Source organism: Epinephelus fuscoguttatus, linkage group LG20 (genome assembly GCF_011397635.1).
Source record: "Epinephelus fuscoguttatus linkage group LG20, E.fuscoguttatus.final_Chr_v1".
NCBI classification, from domain to species: Eukaryota; Metazoa; Chordata; class Actinopteri; order Perciformes; family Serranidae; genus Epinephelus; species Epinephelus fuscoguttatus.
Genome location: NC_064771.1, coordinates 13,792,174 through 13,813,411, shown reverse-complemented (window position 1 = coordinate 13,813,411; position 21,238 = coordinate 13,792,174). Strand labels below are relative to the sequence as shown.

At 41.0% G+C, this 21,238-nt stretch overlaps 1 protein-coding gene across 1 annotated transcript in view; it reads right to left on the bottom strand.

Annotated features, from left to right (window-relative positions):
- The window catches only part of cpped1 (calcineurin-like phosphoesterase domain containing 1), a 56,587-nt gene that overhangs the window by 19,459 nt on the left and 15,890 nt on the right, over window positions 1-21,238 (bottom strand). The window contains exons 3-5 of the mRNA XM_049563506.1: window positions 10,085-10,257; window positions 7,443-7,568; window positions 7,125-7,257 (exon numbers count right to left, since the gene is read on the bottom strand). Of these exons, the coding sequence (XP_049419463.1) occupies window positions 7,125-7,257; window positions 7,443-7,568; window positions 10,085-10,257 (432 nt within the window). The remainder of the gene's footprint in view (window positions 1-7,124; window positions 7,258-7,442; window positions 7,569-10,084; window positions 10,258-21,238) is intronic.

The following is a 21,238-nucleotide window of genomic DNA, read 5'->3' as shown; positions in this document are numbered from 1 at the left end:
TCACCAGTACCTGAAACAACGCACCCCATCCAACGCAGCCCCTCTTTTCAGTCTGAATACCCCCGAACATCCCCCACCTTTGCTTGAAAGCCAGAGTGAGACAAAGAAGAAGAATACGAGAAAGCAAAAGCGTTATTCACTCTCATCATTAAAACAATGGGGTTAAAGGCTTAACCGTGGCCTCTTATCAAATCCCCAGTAGGCGATAAATGTGTCTTCGCTTTTGAACAGCGTAGGACCCTTGCTGATAAAGACAACCAGCGGCAAGAGAGAGAGAAAGAGTGAGAGACAGAGAGGGGAAGACGGAGAGACTATGCAGAGTGGCGCGCGGCTTATCTTCGACTCTAATTAGCTACTGTATGTACAACTCTACAGCCGCTAGCAATGTTGGGAATTCCAATGAATTTCTCAGCCGCACTCTTGTTTTTGTTTTTTTTTCTGTGCATGCACAGGGTTTGGAGGCAGCACGTAAGTGTGTGTATCTGTGCGTGCGTTCACTTGGCCTTGTTTGTATGTGCGATGAAGGTATCCTGAATGTAGCATATTTACCTTGGAGGAAGAGGAGGAGGAGAGAAATCTAATTACAGTACTTCATCTCGGAGGAGAGAAGAGGCTGAGAGCACTGCTGGGATTTCTGCTACTCTGCTCGCCTCTCGGAAAGGAGACACCGGTCCCCGGCAACTGGAATTCAATCTTCTCTGAAGAGATTCTGGATGTGCGTAAAACCTGCTCTCTCTGAATTCGACATCCTCAGCGAGCAAGCAAGCTAGAATTTTTTTCCTCTGCTTGCAGTAACTAACTGCTGGCTGCATTCATGCACTGAAAACTTGGCATAGGTTGGGGCAAAGGGAGCATTATTTACTATGATTACGGGTATGACAGTGACGAGGAAGCACAGACGTACCCATGATAACGGTAAAGAACTTCCTCGAGGGTGTTTAGGGCTTTGTGTGATTGTTACCAACAGACTGGCTGTGTTGTACTGACTGCAAAGTCCTCTACCAAGTCGTAAATATCCCAAAAGAAGTAAGAACAACTTGTCTTGTTGTTTTGTTTACTGGTTGTCATAACAAGTTTGCAAAGCAGCCAATAAATCACAGACTTATTTGAGCATTTAAAACATGTCCTTTTATAATCAGGTGCCTTGGCTTCAACTCAAAAGATATTAAACACACAGAGCAAGTGCACAATTAAAGGCGATATTTAATATCAACCAAATCACTGTCAGATCAGAAACCATAGTAATTGCTTGTGCAATTAAAAAGGGGGAAGCAAGGTACTTTAGTTGCCAGAGAGGGGGTCATCACGCAGAGACAGTGTGTCATTAATATGAGCTGGAATGCAGTCAACAGTTCCCTGGGTGGAACTGCTCGCTCTGATGAGCCACAGGAAGACTAATTGGTGTCGCACCTTTCCCATGTGCGCCTGTGCTGCTGAGATAACTTATAGATACTCACTGTAGAATATATCATGCATAGAAAAATGCACTGCTGCCTAGCGATTTATATGCAAAATCCACACACAAAACATGTACAAAATAAACACAATTACTCAAACGTCTCCCTGACACCCATATCCTGCTAGAAGAAGAGGAAGTGGGGAGAGAAATGAAAAATACCTCAGCGCGGGAGAAAAAAATCAATTAAATGTATTTCTTTGTCTGCAGGGGACTATATTCTCTATTTCCATCATATGTGCTCGGAGTGGTGGTGGTGGTGGGAGGGGGCGGAAGAAAGCAGCAATAACAACCTCACAAATGCTGAGCCAAATCCCAGGCTGCTACAAGTCAAACGACACCACAAAAGACACCTTAGCAGTGGTCTTAGAACTCAGTTACACATGGCGGCATGTACTTACTTATGAGGATTGATTTGATGCCAAAGACACATTTGTGTAACATCCAGCGACTCCATTTAAAGGATGCTTTCAGTGGAATTTTAAATTACAAGACAAAGAACAAGGAAAGCTATCCAATTCTACCTCTTTGTTCTTGCCAGACTGCTGTTTCGCTCTTGCTAAAATAAGAACCAATAAGAACTTTGGGGCAGCCAACTAAGAAGAATATCCTTCAAAAGCTTTCTGAACAACATCCATATGTTATTGCTACAAAGAAACACTGTTAAAGTATCATAAAGAGCTTTCCGGCGCTCCAGTAAGGGATCTTGAAACCAAATTCTTCTTGCGCTATAAAACACGTAATCCTTCAACTGTTGATATAACTACTTTGTCTTCCAAGGAAAATGATATGAGAGCTGCCAGCACAAACATACATAGAGATTTATCCTTGTCAACGGCTTACTTAATGAAAATCTCAGTAGAAAAATGACATTCATGCTTCATCTGTGCTAATGCTTAACTGTTCCTGTGAGGACTTGATAAAGTCCGTCACACGCACACACTTGAGAAGTGTGTGCGCTTGAGGTTAATGATGCTGCCCTTTACTGTAACGACAGTAATGATCACCAGAGTATAAGAGCACATCTGGGTGCTTCAGATCATAGGGTGCAGCGGTGAAGACAGATCAACATGGGAGGCAGATGATGCGTGAATAACGTAATGTAGGTGGGGGGGGATTATCGTATGTCCAGAAGAGACATGATTTGCCACGGTTGAGAGGAAACAGAGCCCTTTACCGTGCAGACAGGAAGACAAACAACACACTTGTCCCAGTGCTTCAATATGTTCTTAACAATAAACCCTTAACAATAAACCCTAGTTTTGAGATATTTTTACCAGGCGCTTGTTTACCCTGCGGGGAACTCCTACTTCTTGGAAGTTCCTACAATTCCTTCGCTTACATACAAAAAAACCAAAAAAACAAAAAACAGAAAACAAAAAAACAAAAACAAAAAACAAACAAGTCAGTTAGTTTTTCTTGGAATTTTGTTTTGTGGGAATTTCTCAACACACAAAGCTTTTGATACTAGAACTAATGTATCTGCTTCTTTATTAGATGTGGGTACAGCAAGTAAAAACCCTTAGCATTTGAGAGGTAGCTGGTTATGTATTAGTTTAGATTTCAAGTTTAAAATGTGTGTAGGTGGAGTGTGAGCCACTTTTGTAAAAATATAGAAATTATATGAGTTTTACATTAGGGATGCACTGAATATTCAGTAACCGAATATATTCGGCCGAATATTGCAAAAAAAAAAACCCCACACATTCGGTATTAGGTGGAGTAAGTGAAAAGCAAGGCCGAATAACAGCGTGCGGTGACGGACGGAGTAAAATGTCGGCAGTGTGGCGATATTTTACCTCCGTCCGTCACCGCACTCGCATTTGCGACTAAAAATAGTTTTGTGCGGGGAAAATAAATCATTCAGCACACTGTGTGAGTACAGATTTCAACCAACAGTAGAAACGAAATGGCGAATCCTGCCGAATCTGCAATTAAGCAATATCACACGAGAGGGAGTGATATCGTCAAGGCTGTGATTCAGTCGTAGGCACGAGGCCGCAGGCCGACAGGCCAACAGTTAAATAAGCAAGGCTGATTAAGAAATGTTGAAAAATGAGGACAAAATAGATAATTTAAGCATTTTATTTGTCTTTCGCCAACAAAAATAGTTCCCTCAGGACTCCGCTGTCACCGTTGCTATGTAATGCAGACATGGTGCGCCAGGCACTTACTCTTTATACACATTTATCTGCATGTTTCCATTAATTGTGCAGCCGGTGAAATAAGTCTCTGGTGACTGCATGGTGGACTGTCGCTTCACAGGCACAGCCGACTCTGCCTTCTGATCTGACAGTATGTTGCTTTTCTCCAAGTCATTGAGCTCCGCTGATGAAACACTGACAAACCTGGATGTGTGCTCAGATGGATTCAGCTTCTCCTCTCCCTCATCTTCCTCTGATGACCATTCATAGTTCAATTCAAAACTTATTTTAGGAAATAAATCCATATTTTTGGCTGTTTGACAGTGGATGAATTAATTAGCCTACAACGCAACTGCTGACCTAACTGACAGTAACCGTCAGTTTTGATTGTTGATTGTTGATTGTTGATTGCAATCAGCTGTGAGGCGGAGTGATACATACACAGTGAAATAACCGTGATGTTGTACTCCAATATCGTCACGGTTTTACTGTCTCTTGACCAATCAGATTGCAGGGCTAGAACTAACTGTTGCATAAAAACTAATGAAAAACTAAACAACGGCATTCGGTATTCGGTACTCGATATTCGGCCAAGCGTTTAATATTATTTGGCTTCGGCCACAAATATTCATTTCGGTGCATCCCTATTTTACATGATAAAATTCCCAAATAATTCATATACTCATCTCTCCTTATCCTTAAAACACACAAATATAAAACAAGTACACAGCTACAGGGCCCGTACCATTCGTTCATTTGAATTTCAATTACGAACGAAAAACAATAAAATGGAAAAATGATTTGTTATTTCATTGTCTGTTTTTCAATGTCAAACAAAAAAACTGATTTCGATCTCTTTTTCAAATATTTAATTTCATGTTCAGGTCAAATATACAACATTTAAAAAACGGTCTCGATGCCAATTTTGATTTTGATATTCATTTATTCTTTTATGTATGACCCCGAAGTCAATCCACAGCTTTTTTCCCCCACATAGCCAATGGTAACGGCTCACATACAAGCTAGTTAGCATCAGCAGCGGCAGCGAAACTTGGACGAAGACAAGATCACTGCAGATCTAGCAGAGCCTTCGAGAGCAATGGCGATGTTACAGAGTCAAAGTTATGTTTTATGTCGCGACAACAAGCGCATAATCCTTGGGACTCCAAGGCAGCTATAATAAACAACAGCCTACTGTCAGTATCAGACAGTAAATTAAGTATGCGCTAGGCTGAATATCTTCCAGGGCACAGAAATGAGAGAGATTAAATATGAAAATAAAAAAAAGGGATCAAGACCGTTTTTTTAAATGTTCTATTTTTGACCTGCGCACTAAATGAAATATTTGAAAAAGAAGTCAAAATCTGTTTTTTGTTGGACACTGAAAAACAAATAATGAAATAACAAATTGTTTTCCCATTTTATTGTTTTTTTTTTGTTCTTAATTGAAATTCAAATGAACGAATGGTACACGGACCCTACAGCTCAGATATGCTCGTCATTAATGAATTGGACAAATTAAAACTTTGACCTGATGATTGTACAAAACAAAACCTTAAGGGATCACCAATGTCAGTATGTAATTTTTCACAAAAAAAAAAAAAAACAACAACAAACAACTGACCAACCAAGTGACATTTCCCTCCACAGAGCCACGCTGTGAGCATGTTTATAAATCTAAAATTATTTTCTGATCAATATCTGGTGTGAATGTACAGTAGCACCTCTATCATAAACTGACACTGGGCACAATGATGATGACAGTCAGTCTCTTTTTCAAGCATGCCTCCAGGATATACTACAGTAGAGTACAAACGCCACAGCATCAGTAACCAAGACACTCCTGGTAGAAGAAGAAGAGAGGAGCATGAAAGATAAACCGAGGGATCAGAGGAGAGCAGAAAGAACTGAGAGACAAAGGCTGTATAATTCAATAATAACTGGTTTGATTCCTTTTGTCAAGTCATCAAATTTTAATTTTAGATTTAGTGCATTTAGCTGTCTCATCAAAAGCTTCTAATGATGACAAAGCTGTGCTGTATTTCACAGTGTTTTTCTGTAATTTTCATACAGAAGTTTGGATTTCCTATGATCTTAATCACTACCAATCTTTATAGACACACAGAACTGAAGGATAACTTTACAGAAACATCGAGGTCTCCATCCGCGCAGTAGAAATTTCCAGAGAAATCCAAGAGACAGAGCTTGACATTTGTGCCTGAACCCATTGTTATGTATGGGACAGGACTGGACAGAAAGGCAATGAGCAAAATATGACATGACATGATAAATCACGAACTGTCCCAAATCACATCCCTGCTCTCGCAGTAATTGGAAGTACCACATAGCGTACTTGCACATATGTGCATACGAAACATGTGAGAGTCATGTAGTGTGTGCAGCTTTACAGCAAGCGGCTGCATGTCTGTCATCAATTATTAATAACCATGTACATGTACGTATATAGTTCATACAGTACATGCCCTGCATGTAGTCTGAATTTATAATTGGAGGCAGGACATGTGTGAACAAGAGTGTGGATGAGAAAGGACACATTGCGCATAGCATGCTCCGCACATACAGAAACACTCTCCATTCCTGCATATAAAAAGCCTGTACAGATTGCCCTTTAAATCTTTTACCAGTACTCCCTTAGAGGAGCAATCAATTATGAGAGTGAGGGGTCATCAGACCAAAACGGGCCAACATGGTTAAATACAAGCTGGAATAATGGCTGCATAATGAAATTAATACCATTCCCCGACAGTCACCTTGATGCATGATTGAGAAGCATGACACGTGTCTGAATGAGCGGTCCCGTCAATCAGCTGTGCAGAAGTGGCCAGAGAGTGTGATGGGACGTGTGTATGTGTGCGCGCGCTTACTTAAAGACTTATTGTCCTTGTGAGAGTTTCCCAGCCTGATACCCTTGTTTCAGACTCTTCTAAGCCAACAACAATGGATTTTGATTATGGAATTATTCTTCTTATAGGGAGTGAATGCATGAATTAATTCAATTGCGCCTGTGTTGTGTGTGTGTGTGTGCCAGGAGCTCCTCCTGTGGTTCTGGCTAATGGCATATTAATCCTCTGGGCTGGGATCTTAACTGTGCTTAAGATAGATATGCTGGAAATGAACAGGTTTAACAGGAATATTAGCTAAGACGTCTTAAGACAAGAAATTTAAGACCACTTCACAGTGGCCTAAATCCATCATTACAAAATATACTGCTGATATTTTATAGTTTTGGAAGCTGTGTGACTTTCAAAACAATAACACTCTGCTTTATTTATTTTGTGACTTCTAGCTCAAAGTCAGAAACAAAGATATACACAAATCTGGACTGACGAGACTTAGACGTAGTTAGAAGAGACGATGCACACTGTCTGTCATGGTGAAGTGCCCTTGGGCACAATACTGAACACAGTCACTGTAAGGTCTGCATTTGAGCTACGCAAGATGGCCTGTGCATAACATTGCAATATTTTTAGGCTATATCACAGTAACAAGCCTTGCTGTCCTACCTGCTTTCTTGAACCTGTCCAGCAGGTCTTGCCTGACTACCCTCTGCAGATTGAAGTAGTCATCCTCCTCATCTGGGCTCTTTAGGTACAGAGGAATGTGCTGGAACACCAGGATGTGTTTGGGTTTGGGTTCCTGTACAGACAGATGTGAGGGGTTGGGTTCAGCACCAATCCCCAAAGACAAAATTTTAATTGTTGTGTCTAATGGCTGCAGCAATTATCCAAAACGTCCAGACATGGCAAAGGGGAGACATTATCTAGCTGCGCGTCTCCATAAATCAGACAAGAATAGAATCAATGTCAGTGATGCAATTCTACCGTTGAGGAGGAGGCTCTGCTCAGCTGCTCCTCCAGCCATATCTCCTGGGCCTCCTTCAGATGAGGGCAGGCCGAGGCATCATAGAACAATTGGGAGTTCAGAACCAGGCAGAAGACACCACCCACCTGAGACAGAAGAGACAGAGAGATGTGGTAGATGTTAGTGAACTACACCTTATCCATTTTTCAAACTATAACAACAACTTACATAGAAACAAGGGGTTCACTTTACAGTGCATTTTCTATTTCTATACATTTCTATTCACACAAACGCCTCACTCCATTTCATGGGCAAAGTGAGCATGTGTACAAAGTTTTAAAGCTTTTAAAGTGGGTTCAAGTGGGTACACACATGTATACAGGACACTGTATATATGGGCCTACATGCATGTTAATGCTGGGCGGAAGTTAAGTAATGACAGTCAAGAGCCAACAGAGATTTCAACATGAAAAAAAAAAAACAAAACACAATCCCACACAGGTGGGCCTGTAAAAACTGTTTTATAATGCTCTGTGGCTCTGGAGGAAGTCTGAAAAAATAACGCTGATGATGTCATGGCAATTTTAGTCTGACTCACCTGATGTAGACTGTGGCTATGAGCCTGCCATTGGCCGGCTATTTAGGCCAGCAATTCCCATCCTTCTGCTATCTCCTTTTTACCATTTTTTAAAAATCCCCTTTGCTAATGGAAACAAAAACAACCTCAGAGCTAACAACCTACATGCCTACATGGCAAGTTTTGATGAAGATTAAGGCATGCCTGCTTTACTCTTTTGGTGAACTGGTATTAAGATTTACAAAGCATAAAACAACCAGTGAATGCACCTCAGAAAAGCCCAGACTCCGTCTTGCAGGACTCTTATACCCGAAGTTCATCTGTTCTGACACGGCCAGTCAGGGTTGATTTGCCACATCTTTTCAGGCGTCTCCAGTCAAACAATACCTGAATTATATCCTTTTTGCACCGAGGGTCCGATCCCAGACTGTCCTGACACCCTGACAGATAAGCAAACGTTTTGTTGATAACGGAGTCGTCAATGGAGCCTCTCTCCTCTCGGTGAGTTTTCTTAGTATGCACGAGCTTACACAGCAGCACCACTAACACCCAACAGTAACTGGGTTTCCATCCAAATGTATCGCAAATTTTAAGCGAATTTTGTGAAAATGCACAAAAGAAAATGTGACTTTATGCACATTTCCATTCATTATTGTTTTGCGACTTTTGGGAGTCAACAGGTTGAGCAGTAGGTGGCGCTTCTCGTGAAAAATAAAAATAAAAATGCAAAAGAACACCTGTAGAAGAAGAGGGCGCTGTGAGATGACGTCATTGAAAGCATCTTATGTCCACAACTGATGTAAACAATTACCGGCACATCCATGACTACGACAAGATGGAGAGATTCCTTGGGAACTTCTTCGCTATTGCGAGAGCTCTCATCACACTCATATCAGCGTTATCAGCGTAGCCTACATAATGCTGTCTGTGTTGGTACACGAGGCAGCGCACATGACATGTATCAGGTCAGTATTCAACACGTCCAGTCTATTCAGGTAAGTTGTGAAATAGCCTATACTCACCTGACACTGGAGTAATTACCTCTCTCTAAGTTCACACAGGCATGCGTGTGAAGTAGAAGTGGGATTCGGTAGCCTATGTCTTCATTTATTCGCTAAATCTGTTTCCATTGCCAAAAATCGCACTTTCCTAATATCGATACGCTGACTTTTCCACCCCCTCCAAGCGTAAAAATTTTTTTGCGATATTTCGGCATTTTTTCGAATTTCTGGCGTTGCCATTGAAGTTTTTTTCCGCAACTGTTGAAAATGCGAATAAAAATAGGTGGATGGAAACCCAACTACTGAGCCCTTAAACTGTCCCAACAAACTCACACAGATAACGATACGGTTTGACCAGTTAATAACCATTTGGTAACATTAGCTGTGTGACGCGAACAGTTAGCACTGCCACTGTGCATTCCCCCCCCAACACTATTTTACAAGGGCACCATCACTGTATTTTGGCCTTTATTGCCACCCAATAAAGTAGCTGACATGTACAGCGCTGAGGAGATGGTCTGGCTCCATTTACCAGGCAGCATTCTGGGTGCGATGCCGTGTGCCATTTTGAGCTGAACTTTTATCACACACCCTGTTTTTATTTACTCCTGTTGCTCGCTTTGAAAGTGCAATACTGGACGAGGAATGGCTGATTCATGATTGTTGAAATGAGGAATTATCTACATGATTGCTCCTTTTTCTTTACAAAAACCAGCATAAGGTGGCAGCTAGCTGGAGGGAGACCGTCAGACCGTCAGGGAGCTGATAGTTTCTGCTGATGACCATTGCTAATAACATCCTACTTGTTGTTGGCTATATTGTATGTAATTTCCAGTAAATATCGCAATATAATAGTCTGATCTCAAGTATACAGTTGAAAGGTACCTCATTTATTTACATAATGTAACAGAAATACATATGTAATGGATTCAATGAGGAGCTCCAATGTTGTGCTATGCAATGCAATAGTTGCTTGCTTGCTGTTGGGACACAGTGTCATTATGTTCCCCTCTGGAGCGAATGCTGAGTCAAATGCGACTAGATGTTGTGGTTACTATTGCTACTAAATGTTTTAGGCGTTTACCCAGAAGCTGAAATAGTCGTTCCCCCAAGCGCTGCAGTATTGCTCCAGTGTCCTTGGAGTAGGAGTGTTGCCCAGGTCATGGTTCCCACTGACAAACACCAACGGGATGGTGGGATCTGTCCCCTTCAAGGCCGCCTTCAGGTCTTGCTCCTGACTCTCTCTGAATGGAGTGTCTGGGGAGGAAAGGGGAACTTATTAGTTGGTAGTTACAAACATCCACACAGAAAAACAAAACAACACTGATTTGGATCAGAAAAATCAATATTGATAAAAACATGTTCCCCGGAAAACATAAAATGAGAGAAAAAGGGATGAAAACTGTCAGAATGTGAGTGTGAAGGATACCACAGGTGAGAGTCGCCTAAGGGAAAGGGGATTATTTGGATGATAACGATGACAGCCCAGAAAATGATCAATAGTCTGTACAGCTCGACTTTACATCACCATGGTTACTGACATGATGAGTAGTGTTCTGGTGGAAACCTCCCAGGGCCACATGGCAAACCCAACCTTTCGGAGGTGAGCGGTTCACTGGCCCAAGACACATGAGGCTATTGGTTTTACAAGGTGTTCATTTGTTTGTGTTACAATCAGGAGTTCTATGCCAAAGGACAAGCATACAAAACATGACTTCAGTCCCAGTGTAGGTAAAAGACAGAGAATGGGAGAGACTCAAGCCTATTCATAATTTAGAAAGCATATCAAACAAACCTATCAGCCCCTGCTCTTAAGTTATTCCTTCCTCTCCCTCTTCTCCTCTCTTATTTCATTTCCCTTTTATTCATCTGAGTAATTATTTTACTGGCCTACTTTTGGAGCAAACATTTCCTTGGATGTTTGGATAGGACTCATTACATAAGAGCCTTTTCCCGACAGAACATCTTGTGCATGACAGAGCGAGAGAATGCAGAGTTTAAAACGCATCCCAGATAAAAGGTAAAACGTCGTTTTCACTTGTCTCTCTTCTATAATTAAGCCAGCCCGTCAGACTTCAAATTGTCAATACAAACACACAAACATGCACTAAAATACAAAAGGAGACATGAAGGCCTTTTTTGTTATGTAAAACAGATTCTGTGTGACACTTTGATTACTGCATTCCCACTCAGGTTTAGAGAGTAACTGCTTCTGTGCAATATACATTCACAGTATAACAATTTCCTCACATATAAAGAGGTTGTATTTCAAGAAGAACAATAAGATTAGTGCTATAAAATGTTCAGCGATCATGGCTAGCAGTCAACAATGTCTTAAAGTACTGCAACTCACTGACAAGCCTGACATGGGCTGATGACACCTGAGGGTAAATCTTGTAATTAGTTGAGCTGCCAGCACAGCTCCAGCAAGTCTCTCGGTCAATATCTACTACTTGGGAAAGCTACATATAAGCTATAATTTACAACATGTCATAGTGATCATTATTATTCCTTTCATCAAACCTTACAACGCTCATGCACAAAATGCTCTTTTTATTTAACATAAAAATAGAAATGCAGAATAGAAGGAGCATGAGGGTGCAGTTTGTTTTGGTAAATTTCTTTCGTTTTGTTCTAGGAAACTACTTCTGTGCCACAAAAAGTGAAACTGAAACTATTATACTGTATATTACTAGAGATGTACCAATACCACTTTTTCCTTCCTGATACCGATTCCGATTCCTGAACCTTAGATATCTGCCGATACCGAGTACCGATCCGATACCAGCGCATAAAATAAAAATGGTAGGGATGTCCCAATCCGATATTCAGATCAGTATCGGCCACCGATATTAGTAAAAAATGTGCATCGGCATCGGATCAAATCGGACTGCATGGAAAAATGCCGATCCAAGAACTCCGATCCAGTTTTTCACAGAATCCGATCCAAGTTTTCCGACCAGCCCAGCGCTTCGCAATTCAAGCAGTCCATTTCAGTGAGTGGGCACAATTAGTGAAACTGGAGCCATGGATGGACTATTGCTTGTTTAAACAATTGTACAATATTGTGCGTGCGTGTCTCCTCTGTTGGTCCCAGGAAAGAGCAGCACCAGGCTGGCACTGACATTACTAAAATAACTGAAAAGGAAAGGCTGCACTGTTTGTTAAATGTCAACAATGTCTTGTGGTGTTAATCTTTTTTTTATTTATTAGGGGGCCAAAGCACAAGTGTGTGGAGTCTTGCTGCTATTTTAATTTCAATATTAAACATTTTAAAGATTTCTTGCAGCCAAAGCAAACCAGCTATATTTTTTATTTAATGTTAATGTTCAAGTTTAAAGTTTGTTTATTTAACCTTGTTAACAATAAACGGGTCAGTTTCTCATACAAACTGTTGTGGATCATTCTAACTAACCTGATTAAGTAGTTGTTCTTGTTAGAGTAATATTGCTTGATCAAACCTTTTCTAACGTGACTGACAACAAAATAAGTGAACTCTATATATTACATTTTGTGATGCACATCAAGATACCCTACTTGTCAAGTCAAGTCAAGTCAAGTCAAGTTTATTTCTATAGCACATTAAAAACAACCTCAGTTGACCAAAGTGCTGTACAGGCAAGGAAGTTAAATACACAAATATAAATTAAATAAATATAAACATCCCTCTCTAAAAACACATGATAAAATAAAACAATAAAACGTAATAAAAATCACCAATAAAACCTCATAAAACAAATCAAGATAAAATAAATAGTTCTAAAACCAAGATCTCATGCTTAACTAGTGCTGAAAGCTAGTGAGAAGAAATGGGTTTTCAGCAGGGATTTAAAATGCTCAAGAGTCTGAGCAGCTCTTATATGCAGTGGAAGGCTGTTCCACAGATTGGGGGCTGCCACTGAGAAGGCTCTATCACCTCTACTTTTAAGTTTAGATCTAGGAACCTCCAGCAGCAACAAGTTGGTAGACCTCATTGCTCTAACTGGGGTGTGGGGGTGTAGTAGCTCAGACAAATAGGATGGTGCCAGGCCGTTAAGACTTTTAAAAACGAGTAATACAATTTTAAACTGGATCCTGAAGGAAACTGGAAGCCAATGTAAGGAAGCCGGTCCGGATGTGATGTGGTCATGGCGTTTTTTCCCTGTTAATAATCGGGCAGCTGCATTTTGAACAGCCTGCAAACGGCGCAATGAAGACTAGTCAAGTCCAGCATACAGAGAGTTACAATAGTCTAAACGAGATGTGATAAATGCATGAATTACTCTCTCAAAGTCATGTGGAGGGAGGTAGGCCTTCACCTTACTGAGGAGTCTTAACTGAAAGAAGCTCGTCTTGACAACTGAACTGCTTGTCAGTTTACAGTGTTATCAACAAGGCGCAACCTTTGGGGCCTGGAAAATGAAGCCAACTGAAAGTGCCATAAAGTGCAGTTCCTTGAATGGCCACTTGAGGCTGGCTCCAGAAGTGAGCTAAACCCTGTAGAGGGTTGTTGCATAGAGATGATACACCATCTTATCTAGTTGTGTTGGTCTAAACCGGCAGGGTTTTAGAACGCTGCAGAATGGCACTTTGCAAGTAGTTGCCTGTTTCAACTTGTCTTGTCGCAAATCTTTGGCCTAAACTGGGCTTTAGTCAGATCCTTCACTCCATCCTCCACAGCTCCACCCTTTTGTCCAAATACAGTCACTTCTGGCTCTGTAAAAAACAAGATGGCTATGGCTGTAATGCCTAACTTGAGCCTTCAAAACCGGAGTCCACAAACCAGTGTGTGACGTCATTGTGCTACCTCCATTATTTTTACACACTCTGCAATAATCAGTGATTATCAATAAACAGATCAGCGGTATGAGCAGTGGTTTCCAGTGGATGATGTTTAGCACAGTTTGAGAAAAACTAAATATCTAATTTGTGTAGACAATGTAGACTCATTATTCCACAATTACAATATTTGACCGCTGCCACAATTACATACAAACAAAGGCAGCCGCGCTAATGAAGCTGGGACGGAGAGTTGGGGGCATAAATGTTGTCATTTGAAATGCTGTGGCAATTGTTGCAGTTGATAGCTCTCAACTAACCCTGCTGTTACAGACAATTGGATTTTGATAGATTTGAAACATTTATTCACAAGTGGAGATTTGTTTCTATTTTTATAAGGTCAGTTTCTCAAAGTATTTTTACAAGCTTAGATAAATCTAAAATGGAGCCTGTGAGCTAAAAAAAAATGTTTCATGCTTGACACCACCCGAGTGTGAATGTGTATAATTGAGTGCCTGGGAAGCAGGGAGGGGCTCACACAAGACCATGCTGCCACATTTTACTTTTTTGAATACATAAATATGAAAAAAAAAACAACAAAAAAAAAAAACAGCACTGGTATCCACAGAGAGTAGCAGGGACGCTGCGTTGCCTTCTGCTTCCTTACACCTCCAGCTGCTTGCCCTCAACTACAGCCATCCGCTAACACGGCAATATCCATGAATCATCCTTCAGCACTACACAGCGTAAACCAATCCTCTGCCATATAGTTCCCTCATTGATCTGCATTTGAGACACCTTGCTTTAGATTAATGGGGAGTGGTTATGGGCATGACATTAAGACACCAAGTTTAAAATTTGTAGGTTGTTTGGATACATATGTCCTGATGCATTTGGAAAGTCAAGACTGCTTATTCATTATAAATCTGGATTCATATTTATCTGGATATATTTTTCACTTCCCCTTTAACCACTGGTAATATTGCTATAGGACATTGTGCAAATGACCACTTGCTTGGTAAGAGGTAGAATACACGGGGGAGTAGAGGATTTGTGATGAGAATCCATTTCCAAAAGTATTCCTGATATTAAGAAATGAGTGTGCACAAAAAAGTAATAAAAACACTGCAGATAAGTTCATTTCATAAACAAGCAGGAAAAATGAAGGCTCATGAAGCATTGTGAGAAATGTTTTTCATGTATACATTTTATCATGCTGCCTTACTCTTTTGGCATAAACGATAAATGTACGGAGCTCAGTATACAGAAATAAAAACACACTGCTGCTCTCTGCTCTCTACGGAACTCTGATTGAAAGGCCTCGTTCATTTAATGAGATTGCAACACTCTGATTCTCAAACCTTGACAGCAGACTTTGCCAAGTTCTCCTTAAGCCTGTCCAACACTGTGACCACTTCTCTCAATCGAGAGTCAGGACTGCACACAGGCCTCAGTGTGTGGGGTCTTGCTGTCACATACATTTTCTACACTTAAACAACTGCATTTTTTCACTTCTATATTTGTGACTAACTCGAGCATGTACAGCACCGGCATTGACAGATTGTGCTGACGTGGCACTGGCCTACAGTTCATGACAAGGTGGTAGGTAGAATGAAGGTGTATTAAATGCATTGCACAACCTTTCACACACACGGTTTTGTTAGATTAAAATATGCTGGATCAGTTCTGTGAGCACTGAAATGCACCCAAAGTACTGTAAACTGTAGTATCTATATACAGACTCCACATTCAGTGAATGTGGAGTCTGTAGGCAAACCCCAGAGATCTTGCCTCCGGAAGAAGAGCAGAAGAGCCCTGGTTTCCGGTGCTAGGCTGTTTGTAGTCCGTGTGATATTGATCAATCACGTTTGAGCCGGCTGCAGTTGTTGCCAGGTTAAACGCTCCATGCGGTGAACTAACGAGGCGGAACATAATCGGCGTCACTGCAAACTCTGGATCCATTGTAGTGGTTCAGCATATTTACTTATATATAAACGGAAGTCAGAAACGTAAATTCGCCTCCTCAAACCGGAATGCCAAAAAATTGGGGGTCTGCCCCCAGAGGCTGTATCGCTGTCTGCCGGAAGTCGATGGATTCGGCGAACGTGTAACTGTAATGTCCTGTGAACTGTCACTATAAAACTTGACATGTCCTGAGCTGAACCTTATGTTTAAAGTTTAAACTGTGCGATTTAAGTCCTATTTTCAACTTGCCGACAGCAGAACCAGATCAGTGGCAGATCAACTCCTGGTGCTGAGAGTGACAACTTCTATGTGGGAATTTTTCTTTGTGTGATCTGAGAGATGCGCCTAAGTGTTGCACACGTCCGAGAGATCTAGCTGGTTAAATATCTGGAGCAGTCTGTGAGTCCAAATCCTTTAAAATGTGAATTTGTTTTTATCTGTGATGACAGCAGCAATGACTTGGACAAGACATGGAACAAGAGAAGCAAAGACGCTTCTAGGGCCAACGCCACAATGACGTAATTTCATTAGCTGGAGGCAAAGCATGACTCACCACCACAGGGCTATAGGCTATGTGGGAGTCTTAAAATGTTGTCTTGTTGTGTTATTGGGAGACAGAATAGAAGGAGTCATGGCTAGAAGGAGTTGACGGCCATTGCCCATCAACAAAACAAAGACAACTATGGTTAAATGTAAGAAAATGAAAGGACTGGATGTTTGCATCTGCAGTACACACTTCAAATGAGGTTACGGAAAAAGTATTTACTGTTGTAGAGTAACAATATGTGTATTAAGGGTTATTTTGTCCATCTAATCAAAAACTGGGGCAGTATTAAGAGGAATGTTGGATTTTTTGTTGGTAACGCTAACTTTTTTGTGCATTAGCTAGCATAAGCTTCAACAAACTTAGTCAGTCATCCACTGATTGAGATCATACGGGTTGGCCAGTCTGGTCTTATTGGTCAGTATTAACTTTTTCAAGTAACATTCCTGTTCCTGGAGAGTGACTGACCTGACAGTGTGCGTTCATAAATTCAGTCTGACGCTCTAAACGAAAATAGGAGCCCTGTTGGTCGAAGAAACGCAGCATTATATTTCTATATCAGTTAACAAAGGTTAAGTTAATCACACATTCACTCCACTCTGTATTCTGCTGCTCCGTCTTCTCAGGCAGAGTGCAGAGAGTGCGTTTGCTACTCTGAGAGTGCGGTGCTGGGATAACTGAATGGTACATTAAGACAGTGTTCCGAATTTACCGACGGTCAAGTTTGTGCCACAGTGCGCTCCAGCACTCGGAACAAGTATTTCTGAATGCACCACTCGCATCATCTTCCTCCATTGTCTAAAACAAGCCAACAGAACTTGCTAGCTAGCGCTTGCTAATGTCTGTAGAGAATTGCTTTGCCTCCAGCCAAGTCTCACCCACCCAAAACTATGGAGATATATTTGTGTCTTTATTACATGCGAGAAAATAAATGATATAAGAGGGGAAAAAAAATTTTGAGAGAAAAAAATATTTGAGAGAAAAAGTTTTCACACTGATAGCAAAAAATAATAATATTTGAGACTAAAAAAAGTTTTGATAAAGTATTTTGTCATAGAATATAAAAAAAATAATTTGAGATTTGAGAAAAAAAAACTCTCTCAAAACCCTTTTTTTAAACTCTCAAATATTATTTTTTTTCTATCAGTGTGAAAACATTTTCTCTCTCTCTCAAAAAAAAAATTGTTTCTCTCAAAACATTTTTGTTCTCTCTCTCAAAACCTAAGTCTTTGCTCTCATGTCAGGATTTTGCTCTCACTGTGAAAATAATGTCATTCCTATTGGCCAGTCTCAATTGACAGCTAGGTGAGGATCGTCTTGGGAGTCGAATTCAACTGAATCATTCATCCACCATGGTGGATTCACCGGCATAGATGCGCTGCGTTATTTGGGAGCGGAGACTCCAATGTTTGGGTAAGATGGTGACACACACAATTGATGGGTAACTAGCTGAGCAAGTTGGTTATCAAAATCATTCCTATAATGAATCCCTTTTCTCACCTAGCGTTATTTTACCGAGATTGTGTTATTAACTGCACTAGCCAACTAGTGTTAACTTTACATCTAGCTAGGTTATCCCATTAACGTTACTTTACTACGGTGCTTTTCTCTTCCAACATTCCATGTGTGGCAGGGTGAGCGCTGCTACACCTCCGCCCATAATTGGCATCAGCTGGGTCTAATTTCCAGTTGTCGGAGCCTAATTGCGCAGTGGTGGCACCTGCGTTATTTGGTCTTCCCCTCACAGGCGCATTCACTTCTACCTGGCGTTTACCTGGCGAGAGCTGTGTGTGGCGTGCTCCGGTTGGCGTGCTTTGTGTGTGTCGTGCTCCGGTTTCTGTACCCAAACTTGGGACTCATAGGGTAGGCATGGGTGCTGCAATGTTTGTGTACTGTTAAAGCGTATTATGGTGTCACAGCTGCCGTGACTCTTCGCTTTACAGCGGCGTTGGCCGTTCCTGTTGTCTGCAGCTTCGGAGGGGACTTTGAAAAGCGTGGTGTCTGCTCTTCCTCACTGCGAGACGGTGAGTGGGTTTGAGCTGTGCGCTGTGCTTAAGCTCCCTTCGCTCCGGTAAGCTCGCTGTTTTTTTTTCTAGTTCTGTTAACTTTATGTTAACAGGTTGTCCTGCTCTCTGTCCTGCTGTAGCTGAGGCCACAGCTTGTGGCTTCTTCTCCTCCTCTGTGCACTGTGTGGGGCTGCACGATGACGTGGGCCGTCAGCTGGGCATCCTGAAGGACGGCTATCCACGGCCTCCAGCCCCGGTGCGGCCGCTCCGTTTTCCACTGCTGTTCTGCCGGTTTTCCACAGACTGATTAAAGCACACTGTAACCTCTGTGTTATATTTGGAAGTCCGTCTCCTGTCCCCATATTTACCAGTGTACGAATCTGTGTGACCTTCTGTTGTTAAGAGTAGTCTACAGGTTTGAGTGTATTCCCTGGGGTGCAATTCCACAGGTGGTGTTGTCGGTTCATTTCCCTCTCCTCTCCATTTGGCCACACATGCATAACGTTATACATGCATATCCGCTCCCAAATAACGCAGCACATCTATGCCGGTGAATCCACCATGGTGGATGAATGATTCAGTTGAATTCAACTCCCAAGACGATCCTCACCTAGCTGTCAGTTCGATTGAGACTGGCCAATAGGAACGTGGCCCCGCCCATGACATTATTTTCACAGTGAGAGCAAAATCCTGACACGAGAGCAAAGACTTAGGTTTTGAGAGAGAGAAGAAAAATGTTTTGAGAGAAACAATTCTTTTTTTTGAGAGAATGTTTTCACACTGATAGCAAAAAAATAATATTTGAGAGTAAAAAAAAAAGGTTTTTGATAGAGTTTTTTTTTCTTGGAAATCACTTTTTAAATCTCAAATTATTTTTTTTAATATTCTATGACAAAATACTTTCTCTCAAAACTTTTTTTTGTCTCAAATATTATTACTTTTTCCTATCAGTGTGAAAACTTTCTCTCAAATATTTTTTTTCTCTCCAACATTTTTTTCCCCTCTCATATCATTTATTTTCTCGCATGTAATAAGGACACAAATATATCTCCATACAAAACATCATACTGCTTACTAACTGTAAAAGGGTTTATAAAAGGAAAGGAGTTGTTTCTCTTTCTTGTTTTAATGCTGCACATCAGCACACAAACAACTTGGTTCACTAGTTTCTTGTGGACATCAATTTTTGGAGGAGAGAACTTCTGTCTCACGAGTATTCTTACATATTTTAGTCTATCACTTCATGTGCATGTTTTAATGTAGTCTGGAGACCAGACAGACCTTACTGGAATTCGTCCTTGTGAAATGTCTTGTAATGTCTGTCCCCCCAATCATTTGTGTAATGTGCAAAACCCAACAACTTTAAGATACCCCGTTTTAAGACAGATTGCGGTGTAATGTAATCAGTGCAGCAATCTGACAACTTTGAGTTGTGTAGTTTCTAGGTGCCAGAAGGATCTGTTTTACATAATTGATATTTCATTTCTTTACTGAACTCTAATGTGTTTTGGTCATCTCAACCTGCTTGTTAAGCAGCGCTGCTCTCTTTTACGACAGCTTGGCTCTACAGTGCAGCATTTTGCTGCCAGCTACATTTAAAGTGAGTAAATGTGAATTAATTTTATATAGTTTTGAACATCGGGATTAGATAAATATAAGTGTCAAATCAACTTTGGAATTGTAAAATATCCAATGTTAAAGAACTTGGGTCAAGATTGGACTGAAAAGACATTCCCGCATGACATCAGCTAAGCTTATACCTCTTGTTCACCATGGTTGACATCATAGTGATTCTGGTATGCATAGACATGGATTAATGCCATGTTTAGATCTGATAGAAAGAAGAAAATGTCAGCTCTTTTCAGCATTGTGAGTGTGTTCAATATATTAACGTTTTTTTCCTCCATCAACTTTTATCATTTTCCTCCAAAAGAGCAATGGAGCCAATATAATTGAAACTGTGTTATTGTTCCTTTGTTGTCATCTGCAGGAAATAGCTTTACCTTCAAAAAACTCTCGACTGTCCACAGAGGCTGACAATGGTTTTTCTGATCGTCCTTATTTACATAAATGCAATATGCCGTGAGCACTGCATAAACATATCAGCAGTTATGCAGGCTTTTGTTGGACTGGTGCAACGAGGAGTGAGGATTTACCAGTTAATCTACATTTCAACTCTCACCTAAGGTCATGAGCTTCAGGTAATACCTGAGATAATGAAATCCTGGATACTAGCAGCCTAAATGAGTTTCCTTCACAGTGTGGCTGGGCCCAGACATCAAAGGGAAGCTCCACATTAAAAGGAGTCCATTGAGGTGGTTTGGGCATCTGATAAAAGTCAAGTTATGCTGGAGGAGAACTAGTTTGTACACTGTGAGAAGCTTTTAGAGCTGCTCTGAATGGCCACATTTGAATATGGGAAAAAAGGTCCCATTGGCACACATTTTCAGATGGTTTCACCTGGAAGATATTCATGCATTCAGTTTTTCATGTGAAAAGTGACAGTGAAAGCTGAAACTTTTTCATCTTTGCACATGTAGACAAATGTTGTGTAAAGAAGGCATCAATATCAGATTGTCAGTTTTGGGAAAATTATGAAAACTGACTGGAGTTTTCTTTCACATAAGCACACAGGAGGAGATTGTCCTTGTCAGAAGCATTCTCAACTACTGAACATACTACATTTGGTTTAGGCCAGGGGTTGCAGGTAGAGCTTGGAGGAGGAAGGACATGACGTTGATTACACCACAGGCACATAGATAGTTCGGTATTTCGTCACAAACAACAAAATCTCTTGCCATTCCTTGGAATTTTCGGAAGATTTCGACAAAGGCAAAGGTTCCTGAATCTCATCGTCTCACCAGTTAGACGTGCTTGTGCTGCCTTTGTGTAAATGACCCTTCCTCTTCACCCTCGGATGTTTATTTTCTCCTGGTTTTGCTTTAGCCACATGATAGAAATGTCA